At 46.6% G+C, this 15,691-nt stretch overlaps 1 protein-coding gene across 3 annotated transcripts in view; it reads right to left on the bottom strand.

The window, feature by feature from the left end:
* Nucleotides 1-15,691, bottom strand: part of POU2F3 (POU class 2 homeobox 3) — a 76,349-nt gene that overhangs the window by 18,464 nt on the left and 42,194 nt on the right. For all 3 annotated transcript variants that reach the window (XM_055305879.1, XM_055305881.1, XM_055305880.1), the window contains exons 4-5: nucleotides 1,496-1,600; nucleotides 180-282 (exon numbers count right to left, since the gene is read on the bottom strand). In XM_055305879.1, coding sequence (XP_055161854.1) covers nucleotides 180-282; nucleotides 1,496-1,600 — 208 coding nt within the window. The remainder of the gene's footprint in view (nucleotides 1-179; nucleotides 283-1,495; nucleotides 1,601-15,691) is intronic.

The raw sequence follows: 15,691 nt of genomic DNA, 5'->3' as shown, positions 1-15,691 counted from the left end.
AAGGATCCTCTGCCTGGAGAGGCAATGCTGGGGAGTCCCTCCCTTGGGCCCTGAAGTAGACAATCTGGTCTTAAAGCCAGAGGGGTGAGCCACTGACCCATGCCCTACACTTGGGCTCCCTCATCCAGCAAGCAGTTGCTGGACGGGTCAATGTGGAAAATGCCAGCCAGCCTTCTTACCTTGCTGCCCAGATTGGGTCTGAGATAGCAGGAACTGGGATACAGACTGGAGGTGGCCAGGAACCAGCACGAGCTGCTGGAGTGGATGGAGGGAGGTCATGTCCTGCACACCGGGAAACACAAACAGCACAGAATTTACACGCCGGGGTTGCTGGCTCCATCTGTCTCCTGCCTGTCTGTCCCCTGGGGTCTCCAGAGTCTGCGTGTTCGTTGGCAGTGACCTTGCCTTATGCCTCTGCGTAGCTCAAGTGCCTGGCACGTAGTAGCTATTCCATTAATGCTGGCATCATTACAGCTCCCGCACTCAGCCAAGCAGTGCCTTGCAGCGTAGTGTCCTTAAACTTTGCGTTGTTATTTAACTTTTGTGTCTGTCAGGCTTGTCTCCCAACTCGACTGTAAATGTCGGAGCCACAGGCTGAGTATTACCCATCTCTCAGAGCTTCACCCTAGAAACGACATGGAATCCCAATCGTCTAATTTTGTTTTTTTAATCTCATGCCACTTGACTATGCTAAAAGGCATATCTTGGCCTTTCCTGAGCCTGAGCCTTTCCTGGAAGAAAGAGTAAGTTATTAGTTTGTAATACAACCGATTAGATTGGACACAAAGTCTACGTCCCCTGAGTTCCTTCCACCAGCTCCCAAAGGGGAAATAGTAATCCCCTATGCTTGCTTGGGGGATCCTGACCCCCAGGGCTCTGTGCACCAAGACGGTAATCCCCTGCTGGATGAAGAAGCGAAGGAATGCATGCACATCCTACTCTTAAATATTCCTAGAGAGGGGGTGGCATTTCTTCCCCAGGTAATCCAGACCAGGAGAAAGGCTCGCCACATGGACAACCGCCCTCTCAGACATTTGTCGTTACCGTTTCAGGGTGCCTCTTTCTTCCCCCAACACACTCTGTTCTAGTTTGGCTTTGATGCAAAAGCTTGAGGGAGGAGAGTGGGCTCACTGGAAACAGAAATGCTCTATATCTGTAGCAGTGGCTGTCATCACAGGGCTCCCCCGAGATGGAGAGATGGCGGGCAGACACCAGCCCCGTAGCTGCTAGGTCCATTGTTTTGGCAAGATTGGCTCCCTTTGTCCCAGAGAGATAGAGGGAGCCCAACTTCCCTTTCATGAGGGTTCTTCTGTAATCTCCACCCCAGGCCTTCATCCCTTTGTCACATTCCCTGCAGGGGGCATGGGGGGGGTGTTCAGACTTATCTGGATTCCCTGAGAGCCAGGTCTAGAGGTCAAGCATTTTGCAGAAGGCTTGAATTAAACTCACTGGCCCGCTGAGACTACTGGGCTCCCTGGCATGGGCTGGCATTTACCCCAGACATTTGGTTTCCAGGCATCATGGCAGGTCCTTGACTCAGGTGGCATGGCCGATGCGAGAGACTCTGCTGCAGGGAGTCGCTGAGGTCCTCAGTTTTAATCTGTAAGAGGAGGTAGGAGGACAACATAAGGTCTGGGCTCCCCAGGCAGGCAGATGTGGAGACTTAGAGATGGTCAAGGTGGATGAGGGACTAGGCCAGAGAGTAAAGGGCTAGCTCGGTGCCTACGGGGCCTCCAGCCTGCCTGTGCCCTTCAGCCCGGGGCAGCGGGTAAGGGAGGTGAGTTGTGCTCAGGAGTAAGAATCTGGGGGCGCCTGGGTGGCTCAGTGGTTGAGCATCTACCTTTGGCTCAGGGTCCTGGGATCGAGTCCCACATCAGCCTGCTTCTCCCTCTGCCTATGTCTCTGCCTCTCTCTCTCTCTCTCTCTGTGTGTGTGTGTGTCTCTCATGAATAAATAAATAAAATCTTAAAAAACAAAACAAAACAAAAAAAAAGGTGGGCAGCCCGGGTTGCTCAGTGGTTTAGTGCTGCCTTCAGCCCAGGGTGTGATCCTGGAATCCCGCGTCGGGCTCCCTGCATGGAGCCTGCTTCTCCCTCTGCCTGGGTCTCTGCCTCTCTCTCTCTCTCTGTGTCTCTCATGAATAAGTAAATAAATAAATAAATAAAATCTTTTTTTTTTAAAAAAAGGAATAACAATCTATAAGTAGGAGGAATTTACTGAGAATAGATCATCCTCTAGCACCATTCTGCGGGCTGTGTTGGTACAGACTATATAGCTCATCCTCTCCCTCAATAAAATGAGAAAAAAATAAGTTTATTGTAATGACTTTACATATTTCTTTCAAATTCTGAGATGATGTTCTTTTTTTCTTGGGAGAGATTTAGGATTTCTTTTGTGAAATGATGCTGATCCTAAAAAGTATTTTATTTTATTTTTGTTTATTGGTTTATATTGATTATTATTATTATTATTATTTTAGTAATCTCTGCACCCAAATATGGGGCTCAAACTCACAACCTGGAGGTCAAGAGTTACATGCTTCTCTGACTGAGCCAGCCAGGCATCCTCTAAATAGTATTTTAAGAACTGCCCACCTCGCAGGCTGCTTGGCTGCCTCAGTCAGTTGAGGGTCTGACTCTTGGTTTGGCTCAGGTCATGATCTCATGGGTAGTGGGATCAAGCCCCCTGCTGGGCTCTAAATTCAGTGCAGAAATTGCTTGAGATTCTTTCTCTCCCCCTCCCTCTACTCCTTCCCCTGCTTATACTCCTCTCTCTCAAATTAACACATCTTTAAAAATAAGTAAAAACTCCCCACCTCGTAAAGTAAAACAAAACAAAACAACGTATTGGCAGCCCTTTATCAATCTTCTCCATGCTCTGCTTTTTATTTTTATTTTCCTGGTCCAGAGAATCCCAAAGTCTGGGAGCCAGCTTCCCCTCCATCTCCTCCTCGTTTTCCACAATTATCCATCGCCTGCGTGCGGATTACCTCCGCAGCCAGCCCTCTTTGCCCAGTGGCTTTGGTGACAGTGTTTGCCTGTCTCCCTACAGGTGGGGACATGTCTCCCTCATAGTCACTACTGCAGTTGCAGCCCGAGGGGCCTGTGATGGCTTCTAAATCCTTCTAGCCTCTCTCCACCACCTTTGGATGACAGCACCAACCACCCACCTGTGGGTTTCCCAGGTGTCCAAGGGCAGGGCGGGAAGCACTATTTGTGCCCACCCTTCCTCCCACCTAGAGAACAACTAACTACCCTCTGGCAGCTTTTCTTTGGGAAGTCGTTGGGGAGGGGGGAGTCCAATGACTTTGAATTCATATAATATGACAAAGAACATAGGATCTAGGGGTGCCCTGGTGGCTCAGTTGGTTAGCATCTGCCTCCAGCTCAGGTCATGATCCCAGGGTCCTGGGATCCAGCCCCACATTGGGCTCCCTGCTTCTCTCTCTCCCTTTGCCTCTCAGCTCCTGCTCTCTCTCTCGCTCTCTTTTTATCATAAATAAATAAATAAATAAATAAATAAATAAATAAACAAACAAATAAATAATTTTTTTTAAAAAAGAGCATAGGATCTAGACCACACCTTTATTTTTTTTAAGATTTTTATTTATTTATTCATGAGAGACACACAGAGAGAGGCAGAGGCACAGGCAGAGGGAGAAGCAGGCTCCATGCAGGGAGCCTGATGTGGGACTCAATCCCAGGTCTCCAGGATCATGCCCTGGGCTGAAGGTGGCGCTAAACCACAGAGCCACCAGGGCTGCCCCTAGACCACTTTAAAAAGACATTGGGGAGACCCTTTTGATGGAAATTCTTGACCATGGATGTCCTGCTCAAACCATTTTCTTGGTCTACACTGGGAATGTCACTGACATCCTAGAATCGCTTCTGCCTTAGTCGACCCCAAGTTAAAAATTCAGATGGACAGCTGTATTTACACTTCATTGCTGCAGAGAAGTGGTCTTCGGATCACTAAAGAAAGATTTCCCTTTGGCTGGAGAGCTAGGAAGATCCGAGTGAGTGACGTCAGAGACCAAGAAAAGAGTGAATGTCCTAAATGTGGTGCCTTGCACATAGTGGGAATTAAGGTGACTTAATTGAATAAAAGGCATAGAGAGAACCCATCTCTCTGTAATCTTCAGGGAGGTATAGTCAGGAAAACTTTGTACAGGGAGCTAGACCCTGCTTCTAAGTCCTAGCCCCAAGTCTAATTTACTACATAACCTCCAGCAATCATTTCGCCTGTAGGAGACTTGGTTTCTCCATCTGTTATGATTCTATACGCTTTTTCCTTCTTCCGGTCCAAAAATGGAACAATAAGTTCCAGTTCCCTAGTGCATTTGGCACACTTGTCTAGTCCACATTGACATGACGTTCCAAGGTAAAGTGGACCTAAACAGCACCAACAAGCTGTGGTTGCACCAAAATTGGTCAAGAGGGTGCTTCTTTCAGGGACAGCCTTCACAAATCATTCCTCTCCTCTCCCACCTAAAGAGACTTATTCTGGAGCCTTGGAGGCAGAGAGGAGGAAGGGAGAGAGACAAGGAAGTCTCATCGTGGGGGCAGAGAGTTGAGACTTTCTGAAAACTCTCAAGGCATGGCCACCCAGGAGTGATTTCCAAGATAGCCCCATCCCTACCCCCCGGAGTGCCCCTCAGCTCTTCCCACCCACGCTTGGCATCTCCGTCTAAGAAGCTCTGGTGTCCTAGTTCTTCCCCTAGAAATTAGAGTTTTCACATCCTAGATTCCGGGGAAACATTTGTTAGCAGGTTTAAAAAAGCTAGGAATAGATGATAAGACTACTTATTTAAAACCACCACCACCACCACCACCCTTAAGGTTTGCTCTAGGAGATTTGACTTAAGCAAAGCCTTTTGGGGCCAGCCTCCCCTCCCCACATCTCCCTCCTAGGCCCCCCTCCCACCCCAGCGCATCCCTCACTCCAGTGGGGGAACTAGGTGAGGCAGGATGGAAGAAGGGGGACAGAGGGAGAACAGGGAAGCCAAAGCCAGGCTCCTAGAACCACCGCAGGCGGCCTGGCGCGGCTCCAGCTCAGAGGCAAGTGGCAGGGCTCCTTTAGAGACTCATTATGCGCAATGGAGATAAGAAGGTGCAGCTATGACAGAGCTTGAAAACATGTGCTTTGCCTCCAACCTGGGTGCTATCTGTTAGAATCAGTGCCAGGTCTTCCTGCAACACTTAATTTCAGAAGCGAGCGCCATCATAAAAGAAAACGCACCCTTTCATCTGTTTCCTGGATCAATTGCCCTCCAAACTCTTTTAGGGGCACTGCTGGCCTCCCAGTTCTAAATATGATGTGATAGCAGAAAATCCCTTTGGGTGTTCATCTGGGGCGTTCTGACAATCCCCTACCTGCCCCCCGACCACCACCACCACCATCGCCCCCTGTGTCATCCTCCTGATTTTTGCTTCACCAACATTTTCCTCTTTCATTTTTCCTACTTCATTAGCCTTTGGATAGGGGCTGCTGGCAGTAACCCCCAAAGAAGAGAGTCCATCACAAAGCAAATTAAGAGACACGAAAGGAGATTTCTTTTTCGGGGACAAGTTCTAAAACTTCTGCTTTGCTTGGGAGTGGGGGTGGTGGGGATCTCTGCAAGAGAGTTGAAGGGAGGGAAGCACATCCAGCCTCCTGCACACTCCAACGATTCTCTAAGAGTCCATGGGCTAAGAAACTACGAAATCAAGAAACAAAGTCCTTCCCAAATTAAAAAAAAAAAAAAAAGCAATCCATTTCAGTGCTGTCGAATGGAAAAGATTGGAGCCTTTCCAGGCAACTGGGTGTTGGCTGTGGATCTGGAAGGTGAGATAGAGAGGCTTCTGTTGGAATCCCATTGACTTCTAATGTGAGAACCCGAGGCAAATTGGGTGAAAATCCCAATTTCCCCCGTACTCGTGAAAACCCAACCAAACCCACAGCCTGCCTGGAATGGTGAGGACTGTCTCCAGGGTCCCTTTGGGGTGGTTCTTCTCACGCAAATGGAATATCTCTCCGGGCCCTGCTGGGGTGGACTAATCCCTGGGGACATGGGCCACCGCAGAGGGCTCTGCTCTGTCGCAGCCGTTGACCATCCTGTCCTTGTAGCAGACAAGGTTTGTTAGTTCAAGATTTTCTCCACCCACTGCGCTATGTACAGGTATTACCCTGAGTCTTGGGCAGTGACCAGGGAGGTAAAAAGTCATCATGGGTGATTATGTTTTCTAATCCCAATGAACTCCCTGACATCACCTGCTTGAGAAAAGCAGTAGCTTCATTCTGAGAGGAGAGAGCCCCCTCTGAGGAGCCGGGAGCCTTCACACAGTCCTACTTGGCTTCGCCTCCCAGCTGGGGGGTGTAGGGATGCAGATTTACCTTCCCATCTCTCGGAGGCCCAGAGAGCTTCAGAGATGGTATAAAGTTACATAACAAGACACTGGCAAAGGTCCCTTAAGGGAATGATCCTCCAACTTTCTCCTGGTGCTCTTTTTACAAACAGCACTATAAACTTCCCAGGGGGTAGGAGACAGCAGGGACCATGGGTGGTGGAGAAGGTGGTGTTCTGGCCAGGCCGTACCCGTGGACCTCCTTATGAACCATCTGTTTTGGGGTCACGTGATGGGGTATGGGGGCTGCTGGGGTGCTCATCCTTAGCCCCTCCCATGACATTTTCACATGGCTCTCTTTGGGGGAAATAGCCCAACACTAATGAACAGATCACTGGCGATGAAAACGATCAAAGCTGTTGTCCTGGTTGCATAACTCGTTTGTGGAAAGTGTTTCATAAACATTTCACAAGAAGGAGAATTTCAAAGCGTGAACATCTCCCAACCTGCCTTCAATTACAGGCAAGATTTTTTTTTCTCCCCCCCCCCCCTTCTACACTTCTCCTGAGCAGTAAGGAAGAGTTTCTGTTTTGTAACCGATCTATAAAGGGTTGGCAGCGAACACGTTGCTCATGAAAATATCCTAAAAATATATTTCAAGCGGTGGAATGGGACAGGCAGGTAACTCATCTCAATGAGCCAGGCTGAAAGTCCCCCAGGAGATGTTGGCTGCGTTTTCACCTGGGAGACTCTCCTCTTTCTGCGGTTCTTGCTTGTTCCCTGTGAGTCCAAGACTCCCGCCCCCTTAGGATGCCTCTGGGGAGTACCTGGGGAGAGGGCCTCACCCATTCCCTGGTCTCTAGTCCCACTTATGTCAGACCCGCCCAGATGCACCTTTGCATATGGACACTGGGATCTTCTTCCTAAACCCATCCAAAATTCTAGAAAAGGAAGAGAAGAGCCGGGGTGGGGGTGGGAAGTCCTTGAATAAACCAGTACTTCCTAGGAAGCCGGGGCCACTTGGAGTTGCCACCTCCTGGAAAGAAACTTTTCAAAGAGGCATCCCTGTTTTTCTGGCTTGCACCTACTCTGGAAATGCAACAGGCTTATCAGTCGTGTTATTTAATGCTTTGGCTTCAGTTCTTAAGACATAGCATTGCTAGTGCTGACACATGTGTGAAAAACCCCATCATTTTAAACCCATAAAAGTTTTCTTCTCCCTCTGGCACATAAGTCCATGAATTCAAATTTAATAACTCTGGGAAGGGGCTGTGCCCTCGCTGAGGACGCATTCTCACAAATATTTCTTGGTGCCCAGGACTCGAGCAGCTTTACACTGCATTCCTTCAGAGCCCTCCTGAGATGCCTGCGCTGCTCCCTTCCCGCTGCTCTCTTCCCGTGGGTTGACGGGAGTGCTCTTTTGTCACCCCGATCCCATTGAATCAGACCCTCCTGGCTCTTGGGTAGCCCACCTACCCGAAGAGCCCAGAGCTACTACTCTCCAGGGAGGAGGCCCACGGAACTGTTGATTTGCCCAGAGAGCTGTTCTGCCCCCAAATAAGTGAAGCTGCAGGAAGTAGGAGGTGCAGTGGGGGAAGAAATGCTGAACATGGTCTCTAAGTCAACCCTAGAAAACGGTTCCTGAGCCCAGTGGCTATTCTTGGGAAGTGTCAGTGAGTGAAAGCAGTTTGCCATCACCCTGGGTTCTTGCGCATACACCTGGGCTGCCTATCATGGATGGACTTTGCTGTTCTTCCCAGAGCAGGGGATGCTTTCTTAAAAAGAAAAAAGAGGGACGTCTTGGTGACTCAGAGGTTGAGCATCTGCCTTCGGCTGGGGGTGTGATCCTGGTCTGGGGATCGAGTCCCACATCGGGCTCCCTGTGAGGAGCCTCCTTCTCCCTCTACCTATGTCTCTGCCTCTCTCTGTCTCTCATGAATAAATTTAAAAAATCTTAAAAAACAACCCCAAAACATCCAGGAAGCAAGCACAAAGCTCAGGATCAATGAGATGTCCTGACTTTGGGTTCCAACCCTGGTATAACTAGTTGTGTGCTCTAATATTTAGTTACTTCATTTGGTTCTCTAGGCCTAGACTATTTCCTTTCTCCACAAAAGGAGGGAAGACTAGATGGAATCTATTTAAGAAATTCACAATGCATAAAAGAGAATGGGAGCATACTCGGGAGCATAGAGTATACTATGTCACCAGATCCATTTTACAGATGAAAAGATTGAGGCGTGGAGATGTTAAGAAACTGGCTTAAAGTGACACTGCTGGTAAATAATAGAGCTGTGATTTCAACCCAAGTCTATCTGACTCCATAGTTCTCCATAAACCTAACTCTTACCTTGTGTGTGGCGGGTTCACGGGATCATAGACTCTTCAAGGAAGCTTAGTGTGGACCACGCCAGGTGCAAGGCAGGCATTCAACAAGTGCTGATTCCCTTCCTTCCCCACTAGAACGGGAAGGAAATGTAGCTATCACCTGGTCCAAACTGTTTGTTTTACAGCTTGGACTCCTGAAGCCCAGAGAGGGAAATAAGTTGCTCAGGGCAACACAGCCAGAGTTGCAGGCAAGCCAGGCCTGGAGACCAAGCCAAGGCCCATTAGGACGGGTCTCCTCACTCCGCATTCAGTCCTTTCTATTGTACTGTGGCGTGGCTCGTTCTTCTACTATCGCTCCAACGGTCATTGCCTACCCTGTCTCCTGTCATAACTCAGCAGTGATTTTTTTTTTAAGATTTTATTTATTTATTCATGAGAGACACAGAGAGAGAGGGAGAGGCAGAGACACAGGCAGAGGGAGAAGCAGGCTCCATGCAGGGAGCCCGATGTGGGACTTGATCCCAGGACCCCGGAATCACGCCCTGAGCCAAAAGCAGACGTTCAACCACTGAGTCACCCAGGTGCCCCAACTCAGCAGTAACCTTAATCCCACTGTTTTCTTATCAAAAGAAAGGCCCCACTCAAAGTTCTCGATTACTGCACCGGGTAAGGTTTATGTCCAGATAAAGCACACATCTACCAGATACGATAACATAACATACTTGGCTCGGGAACCAGCATTCTGTATTTCCTGGATGTGTAGGAATTCACTCTAGGGGTTTGATATTTGCTGTTTCCCTCCCTCAGTACGAGAAAGATAAATGAGGACGGGAAAGAGAAGTTTCAGCCCATGCCATGAAATCCCCACCTCAGTGTGTATTTTACTATGGGTTCCAAAGGAAAGTAACAAAAGGAAGGGCAGATGTCCTACTTGTCCTGGACACACACACGTGCACATGCATGCACACACCCACGCATGCATGCATGCTCACGCACACGGGTGTACACAACGCACCAGCTTGTAGTTGCGAATCACTCCACAAATTAGTTCCAAGAGCTTCAGCTCCAGAGAGAGAAAACATATTTTTTAGCACTTTAGAGACTAAAAAGCACTTTTGAATGTATCATCATTCATTCTTCATGATAAGTTAAGGAGGGAAATAATCTTATCAGATGTTTTTACAGATGTAGAAACAATTAGAATTTATGTAGCGTGCCCACTGCCACACAGCTAGGAGGAGCAGAGCCTAACTTTCTACTTGGGTCTTTCGCTTCCAGACCCCTGCCCCTTCTGTCTACATCACTCTATGAGGCAACCCCATTGGCTCCCCGCCCCCCAGAAATGTGCCTGTGGAGCCCTGCCTCCTCTGTGCATCCTGCTGTTTTCACATGTGGCGCATGGTTGGTGTAAACATTTCCACCAGGGGAACCTGGGATTTTTACATGTACGTGGGGCCGTGTAGTTATTGAAAGTAAAGTCTACCACAGATCTAAGTGGGATTGTCCTCGGCCTCTCCTGGATTACTGCCTGCGACCTGGAAGCCTGGCCCTGAAAGTTGGAGCATCGGTTATCAATGAAAGGAAATGGTTTTCCCTAGTAATTTTCATCTTTGAGAACAGTCTTCTAGTAAGGCTGAGGTCCTTGTCTCTTGTACTCCTGCAGCACCCCAAATAAAGTGAGGCACCCCTTGTGGCCCTCTGACACTGGATCTGCTCTAATAACAGTGGGCTAAGCTGGCCTTCTATGTGGCATGCTAGAAACACAGGCTTTCTGCCCCCATAAAGGTCCCCTTCCTAGATCAGTTTAGTGCAACAAGCATTTAGTATGCACCCGCTGTATACCCAGGGGAACTAGAAGCACGAAGATGAATAAAGGCCTCCCAGGTGCATTAGGAGACAGCTCACAAGAAAGAACCAGCTGCCATGCGAGGCCTGTGGCAATCAGAAGGGTACACAGTGCTGGCATGGAAGGGTTGTCGCTCACCACTCACCGTGGCAGGGCAGGGCATAGCTAGGGAAGGGGGAATGCAGTAAGGAAGGCTTCACAGAAAAAAGCCCTTCTGAGCAGCCCTGAATGGCGAAGAAGGGGGCTCACCAGGAGAAGGCGGGGAAGGGCATGCCAGGGAGTGGAAAGAGCTTGTTGGAAGTTGCAGAGGGAGGGAGCAACAAGTGGTTCAGCTGCTGCTGCTGTGTGGGGTGGGGAGAGGGCCCCTGGCCGCCCTGCGTGCTTTGCAGGAGTTCAGACTGGACTCTGGGGGCGAGGTGTAACAAGAGTAGAGGCCACGAGCTCTGTTATGCCAACAGCAGTGTGGAATAGGGGTTGGAAGAGGATACAGTGCAAGCAGGGCAACTGGTGAAAAGGGTGTTGAGTGTAGCAGCCCAGGGAAGAACTGGTGAGGAAGTGCCTATGGCCAAAATGTTAAGAACGGAGCCCAGGAGGCAGAACGGACAGATCTGGGGACAAAACAGATATTTCTGGCCCTGAAGCCTTATCCTTTGTAACAAAGGGCTGTTCATTTCGGGAATTCCCTGTTGAGGCTTCAGGGCTGAATGTACCAACCCAGACAACAATCTGAAAGACCACAGACAACCCAAATGCTGGATGATGGAGTGGAGGGCCTTTAGAGTTCCAGAAGATGTGCCCTTTCGAGGTCACCCAGTTCCTTCAAGTTTAATTTTTTTAAGCTAATTATTAATTTTAAATGAGAAAAAAATGATGAATAAAAATAGTAAGCACTTGGGATGCATGGGGGGCTCAGAGGCTGAGCGTCTGCCTTTGGCTCAGGTCATGATCCCAGGGTCCTGGGATCAAGTCCTGCAACAGGCTCCCTGCAGGGAGCCTGCTTCTCCCTCTGCTTATATCTCTGCCTCTTTCTGTGTATCTCTCATGAAATAAATAAAATCTTTAAAAAAAAATAGTAAGCACTCAAAATGTTATGTATCCATATAGAACTTTTTGGTTTATGAGGTGTTAAAGTTAGTTGTAGAGTTTCTTTTTTTGCCTGGGGAGAGGAAACTCTTGAGTAGTTTCAGGGCACATGAGGTCAATGAGCACACATACAGATGTGGATGTTCCTGGGTGTATGTGTGTGTTCAGCAATAAGTAAAAACTCATCTCCTTGTCTTCTTGCATCTTGAGTCACCATCTACCAGGAGGCAACCCCTGGGATGTGGCCTACAGATCTCCCTTAGACCTTTCCGTGATGTTCTACAGCATACAAAGCACTTTCAAACATATAATTTTGATTGATTTTCAGCATATTCCCACGAGATCTTAAAGGCAGGCGATGTTACTCTCATTCTACAGTTGAGGAAAACAAAATTCACGAAAGGGAAGAGATTTATCCAAAGTACATGGCTGGCTAGTAGGAGAACTAGGATCTGAACTCAAGTCCTCTGATTTAAAATCTAACACATCTTTCAAATCCCTAGGATTTCTCTCCCTCCCACATTGGCAAATTTTCAGTCCCGAAATCTATCCCTTACAGCTCCAAAGACTTTTATTTCAGTTTGGGGTAGATATTGATTGGTTTCATTTTGAATAGGGACCTTGCTTAAAGGTATTATATATATCTCTACTTTCCCTTGAAGAGTACCTGAAAGATAATTTAGTGAATGACTCAAGTCATAATTGTAAACTCCTTTTAAAAGCAATCATGCCCTCGGGGGTACAAAGTGTTTGGCCTCTGTTGGCCAGAGCACTAAATGGCCCCCAATTGCTTTTTTTTTTCTTTCTTTCTTTTTTTTCTTTTTTGCAGTTCTGGTTTTTAAACTCCTTTCTCACACCAGATTTTTATCTGCTACTGTTGGTATGCTTGCTTCTAGCAGCCCCTATTTCAGCTCAAATTTGCAGCTTTCATTTGCTAAGGGCTGGAAAAACCAGATCATTAAGCACATTACAACTGTTTCTAAAATAAAAGTTGAAGGCTCTGAGATTTTATTTCCTTCTTATTCTTGGGCTTCAGGCTCTCTGGATAAGTGAGGCACTACTGTAGCTCCATGCAGCTCTTTTTCACATCGGGCTCACCCTCTGGTTCAATTTGTATGGAGTACCTATCTATGCTGTTACCCTTATTAGCCTGGGTTAGGGTTCCAGGGGCAAAGGTTAGCCAAACTCCCACAATTGACAGTGTATGCTAAATTTTCTAAGGCTGGGGAGCACTTACTGAACTTCTTATGAAAAGGTTGAGTGACTTTGAGTCAAAGGATTCTCCAACCATCTATCTGTTTTCCTACCTAGAAAAGGGAGATAATCTCTGATTCTTACCTGGGTCTCAAGGACTCAGGCTAAATGTCTGTAAATTATATCCCAGGGAAGGTTTTCCTTGCTTCTGTCATCAAACAACATGAAGATTATGATACCTGGGAGATCTATCTTACTTGCTACGGCCTGCCCAGCAGAGCATGATGCCTGCTACTTAGTAAGTGCTTATTAGATCCACAGGGGATTAATGCACAAATGCTTCCGACAATCCTAGAATACAGGAGACTGGGTCTCAGAGAAGTCAAATATTTCCCGAAGGTCATACAGCCAGGAAGAGGCAGGGAAAGAATGTGAACCTAGGTCTGGATCCAGAATCAACCCTTTCTACTATATCACACTGACTCAAAAAGCCATGCCAGTCTAGGCTGATTTCCCTTTCTTATAGGGAACTGAGGATCAGGGGATGCCTGGGTGGCTCAGCGGTTGAGCATCTGCCTTCTGCTCAGGGTGTGATCCTGGGGTCTAGGATCGAGTCCCACATCAGGCCCTTGCAGGGGGCCTGCTTCTCCCTCTACCTATGTCTCTGCCTCTCTCTCTGTGTCTCTCATGAATAAATAAAATCTTTAAAAAAAAGATGATCAGGTGAATGCTGTAATTATTGCATGTATGCATGTGTTCATGTATGTATGCTTGATACATGTATATATATATTATCCCTGGAGGTCAAGATGGGGTCATATGGTTGAGATAGGGTTAATTCACAAGCCACTGTCATCTAGGAGGGACATCTCTGATGGCATGCCATAGGACTCTGCACACGGTCCAGTCTTGCTAAGAATGTTATCAGTAAATTGCATGAAGGTGTAGCATGCATACTTCATAAATTTCTGTATGAGGAATAGGTCTATGCCCAAAGATAGCAAGATTTTTTTAAAAGCTTAAAAATATGGAAAGATAGGAAGAAAGTAGTAAGATAAAAATGCAAATGTAAAAATCCTTGACTTAGAATATGAAAATTAACTATACAAGTTGAGGCAACAGTTAATATTTTAAAATACTTGAGAGACATTAATAACTTTTAGGAGCATGTAAGTTGACTGTGTGATATAATTATCTTTTAAAACAATCTGTAGGCTAGGCTGTACTAACGGAAGTAGAACATCTAGGGAGGTTCCCCTGTTTGATCCTGTAAGTTCCATGAAGATAGGCCTACTACAGCCTTATCTGGGCTTGGATCGACTATAATCAGGGCATTACACAGATATAGCACATGCTTAATAAAAATTCATTGAACGAGTAAATGGATGAGCAAATGAACAAGAGATCCTACTGTGCTCTGGCCTAACCAGATGTCATCTGACAATTAAATGTTGCACACCTATGGAGATTACACTTAAAGAGGGTGATTGGTAGACCAAAATATATGCATATAAAGGCATCAAGGCACATAGGAGTTCAAAGAGGTCATCAGAGCACCATAAAAAAAAAAAGGCAAAAACAAAAAAACTTGAAATGATCTAATGTCCATCAGAAGGATAATAAAAAAGTAAAATTACACTGGAACCATAGAATGTTACGTGGTCATTTAAAAAATCATATAACCAAATATATTGCCATGAAGCAATCTATAAATCCTATTTTTATAAAGATTTTATTTATTTATTCATGAGAGACACAGAGAGAGAAAGGCAGAGACACAGGCAGAGGGAGAAGCCGGCTCCTCGCAGGGAGCCCTGTGGGGGGCTCGATCCCCAGACCCAGGATCATGCCCTGAGCTGAAGGCAGATGCTCAACCACTGAGCCACTCAGGTGAGCCTAAAAATCCTATTTTTAAGTTTAAAAAGAAAGTGGCAGAAGAATACGCACAGTATAATTTATGCAAATGTATATACGTATATATGCATCTTTAAAAACCCACAAATATTTATACACGTCCATTTGAACCCATGTCCATGCAAGTGCAGAAAGAAAATTTATCTAGATATATATCCACACACCAGTAAATAGAAGTTACCTCTGGGAAGAGGGCTGAGATGGGGCAGGGATCAAAAGTCTTCCAGAAGATATTCATGTATTATGTAATTGCTTTAAGTAAAGCAGTCGGAAACCTGATGTGTGGAATCATTTGGGGAAACCTGGATGTCTACATGTAAAGGGGAAGATTTCAGGGTGACAGTTCTTCTTAACTCTTGAGCGGCTGTCAGGTGAAGGGGAAGGACTCAGGTCCTGAAAATGAGGCAAGCAGAGTGACAACTCCAGAGATGGTGACAATGGGGAGTTGATTTGGGTCTAACAAGAAAAAAAAAAGGCCTAACAATGGCATTTGCTCAACCCTAGAGGAGGCTGTATTTTGGGTCTTGAGGCCAAAATCCCTGGGTGAGTTTTGGCAGACACATGGGGACAAGGGCCATCTGACTGGGGTGTGAGATCATTTCATTACATACAATTGATGTTTTAACACCAAATAAAGAAAGAAAGAAGCAAAATCTCAAATGGAAAAAATTGAATAAAATTATATAAAAATTTGTTCTGTTTTCTTCTTTTGAAATGTCACTGCAGACAGTGAAAGCTTAGTTGTAAGATGTTATATTATGAATGAGTGTATTGACATACAGGGTAGAAGGGAGGGGGAAAAAAGCTTTGTGCAGACAGCAGAGGTCTGCGGAGCCCTTCTGGGAACAGGGGACCTTTGATCTAAGGGATCCTTCGGCCCTGAGGATCTGTGAGTCTTTGACTCTAGAGTTAGAGATTTAATCCAAATTTGCTGATGGAAAATAGTCACAGTAATATCAGGTGTCATTGGATATCTCTGCCCCCACTGTTTCCATGAACTGGC

The sequence above is a fragment of the Nyctereutes procyonoides genome, unplaced genomic scaffold (genome assembly GCF_905146905.1).
Source record: "Nyctereutes procyonoides isolate TBG_1078 unplaced genomic scaffold, NYPRO_anot_genome, whole genome shotgun sequence".
Lineage (NCBI taxonomy): Eukaryota > Metazoa > Chordata > Mammalia > Carnivora > Canidae > Nyctereutes > Nyctereutes procyonoides.
This window is presented reverse-complemented; position numbering and strand designations above follow the sequence as displayed.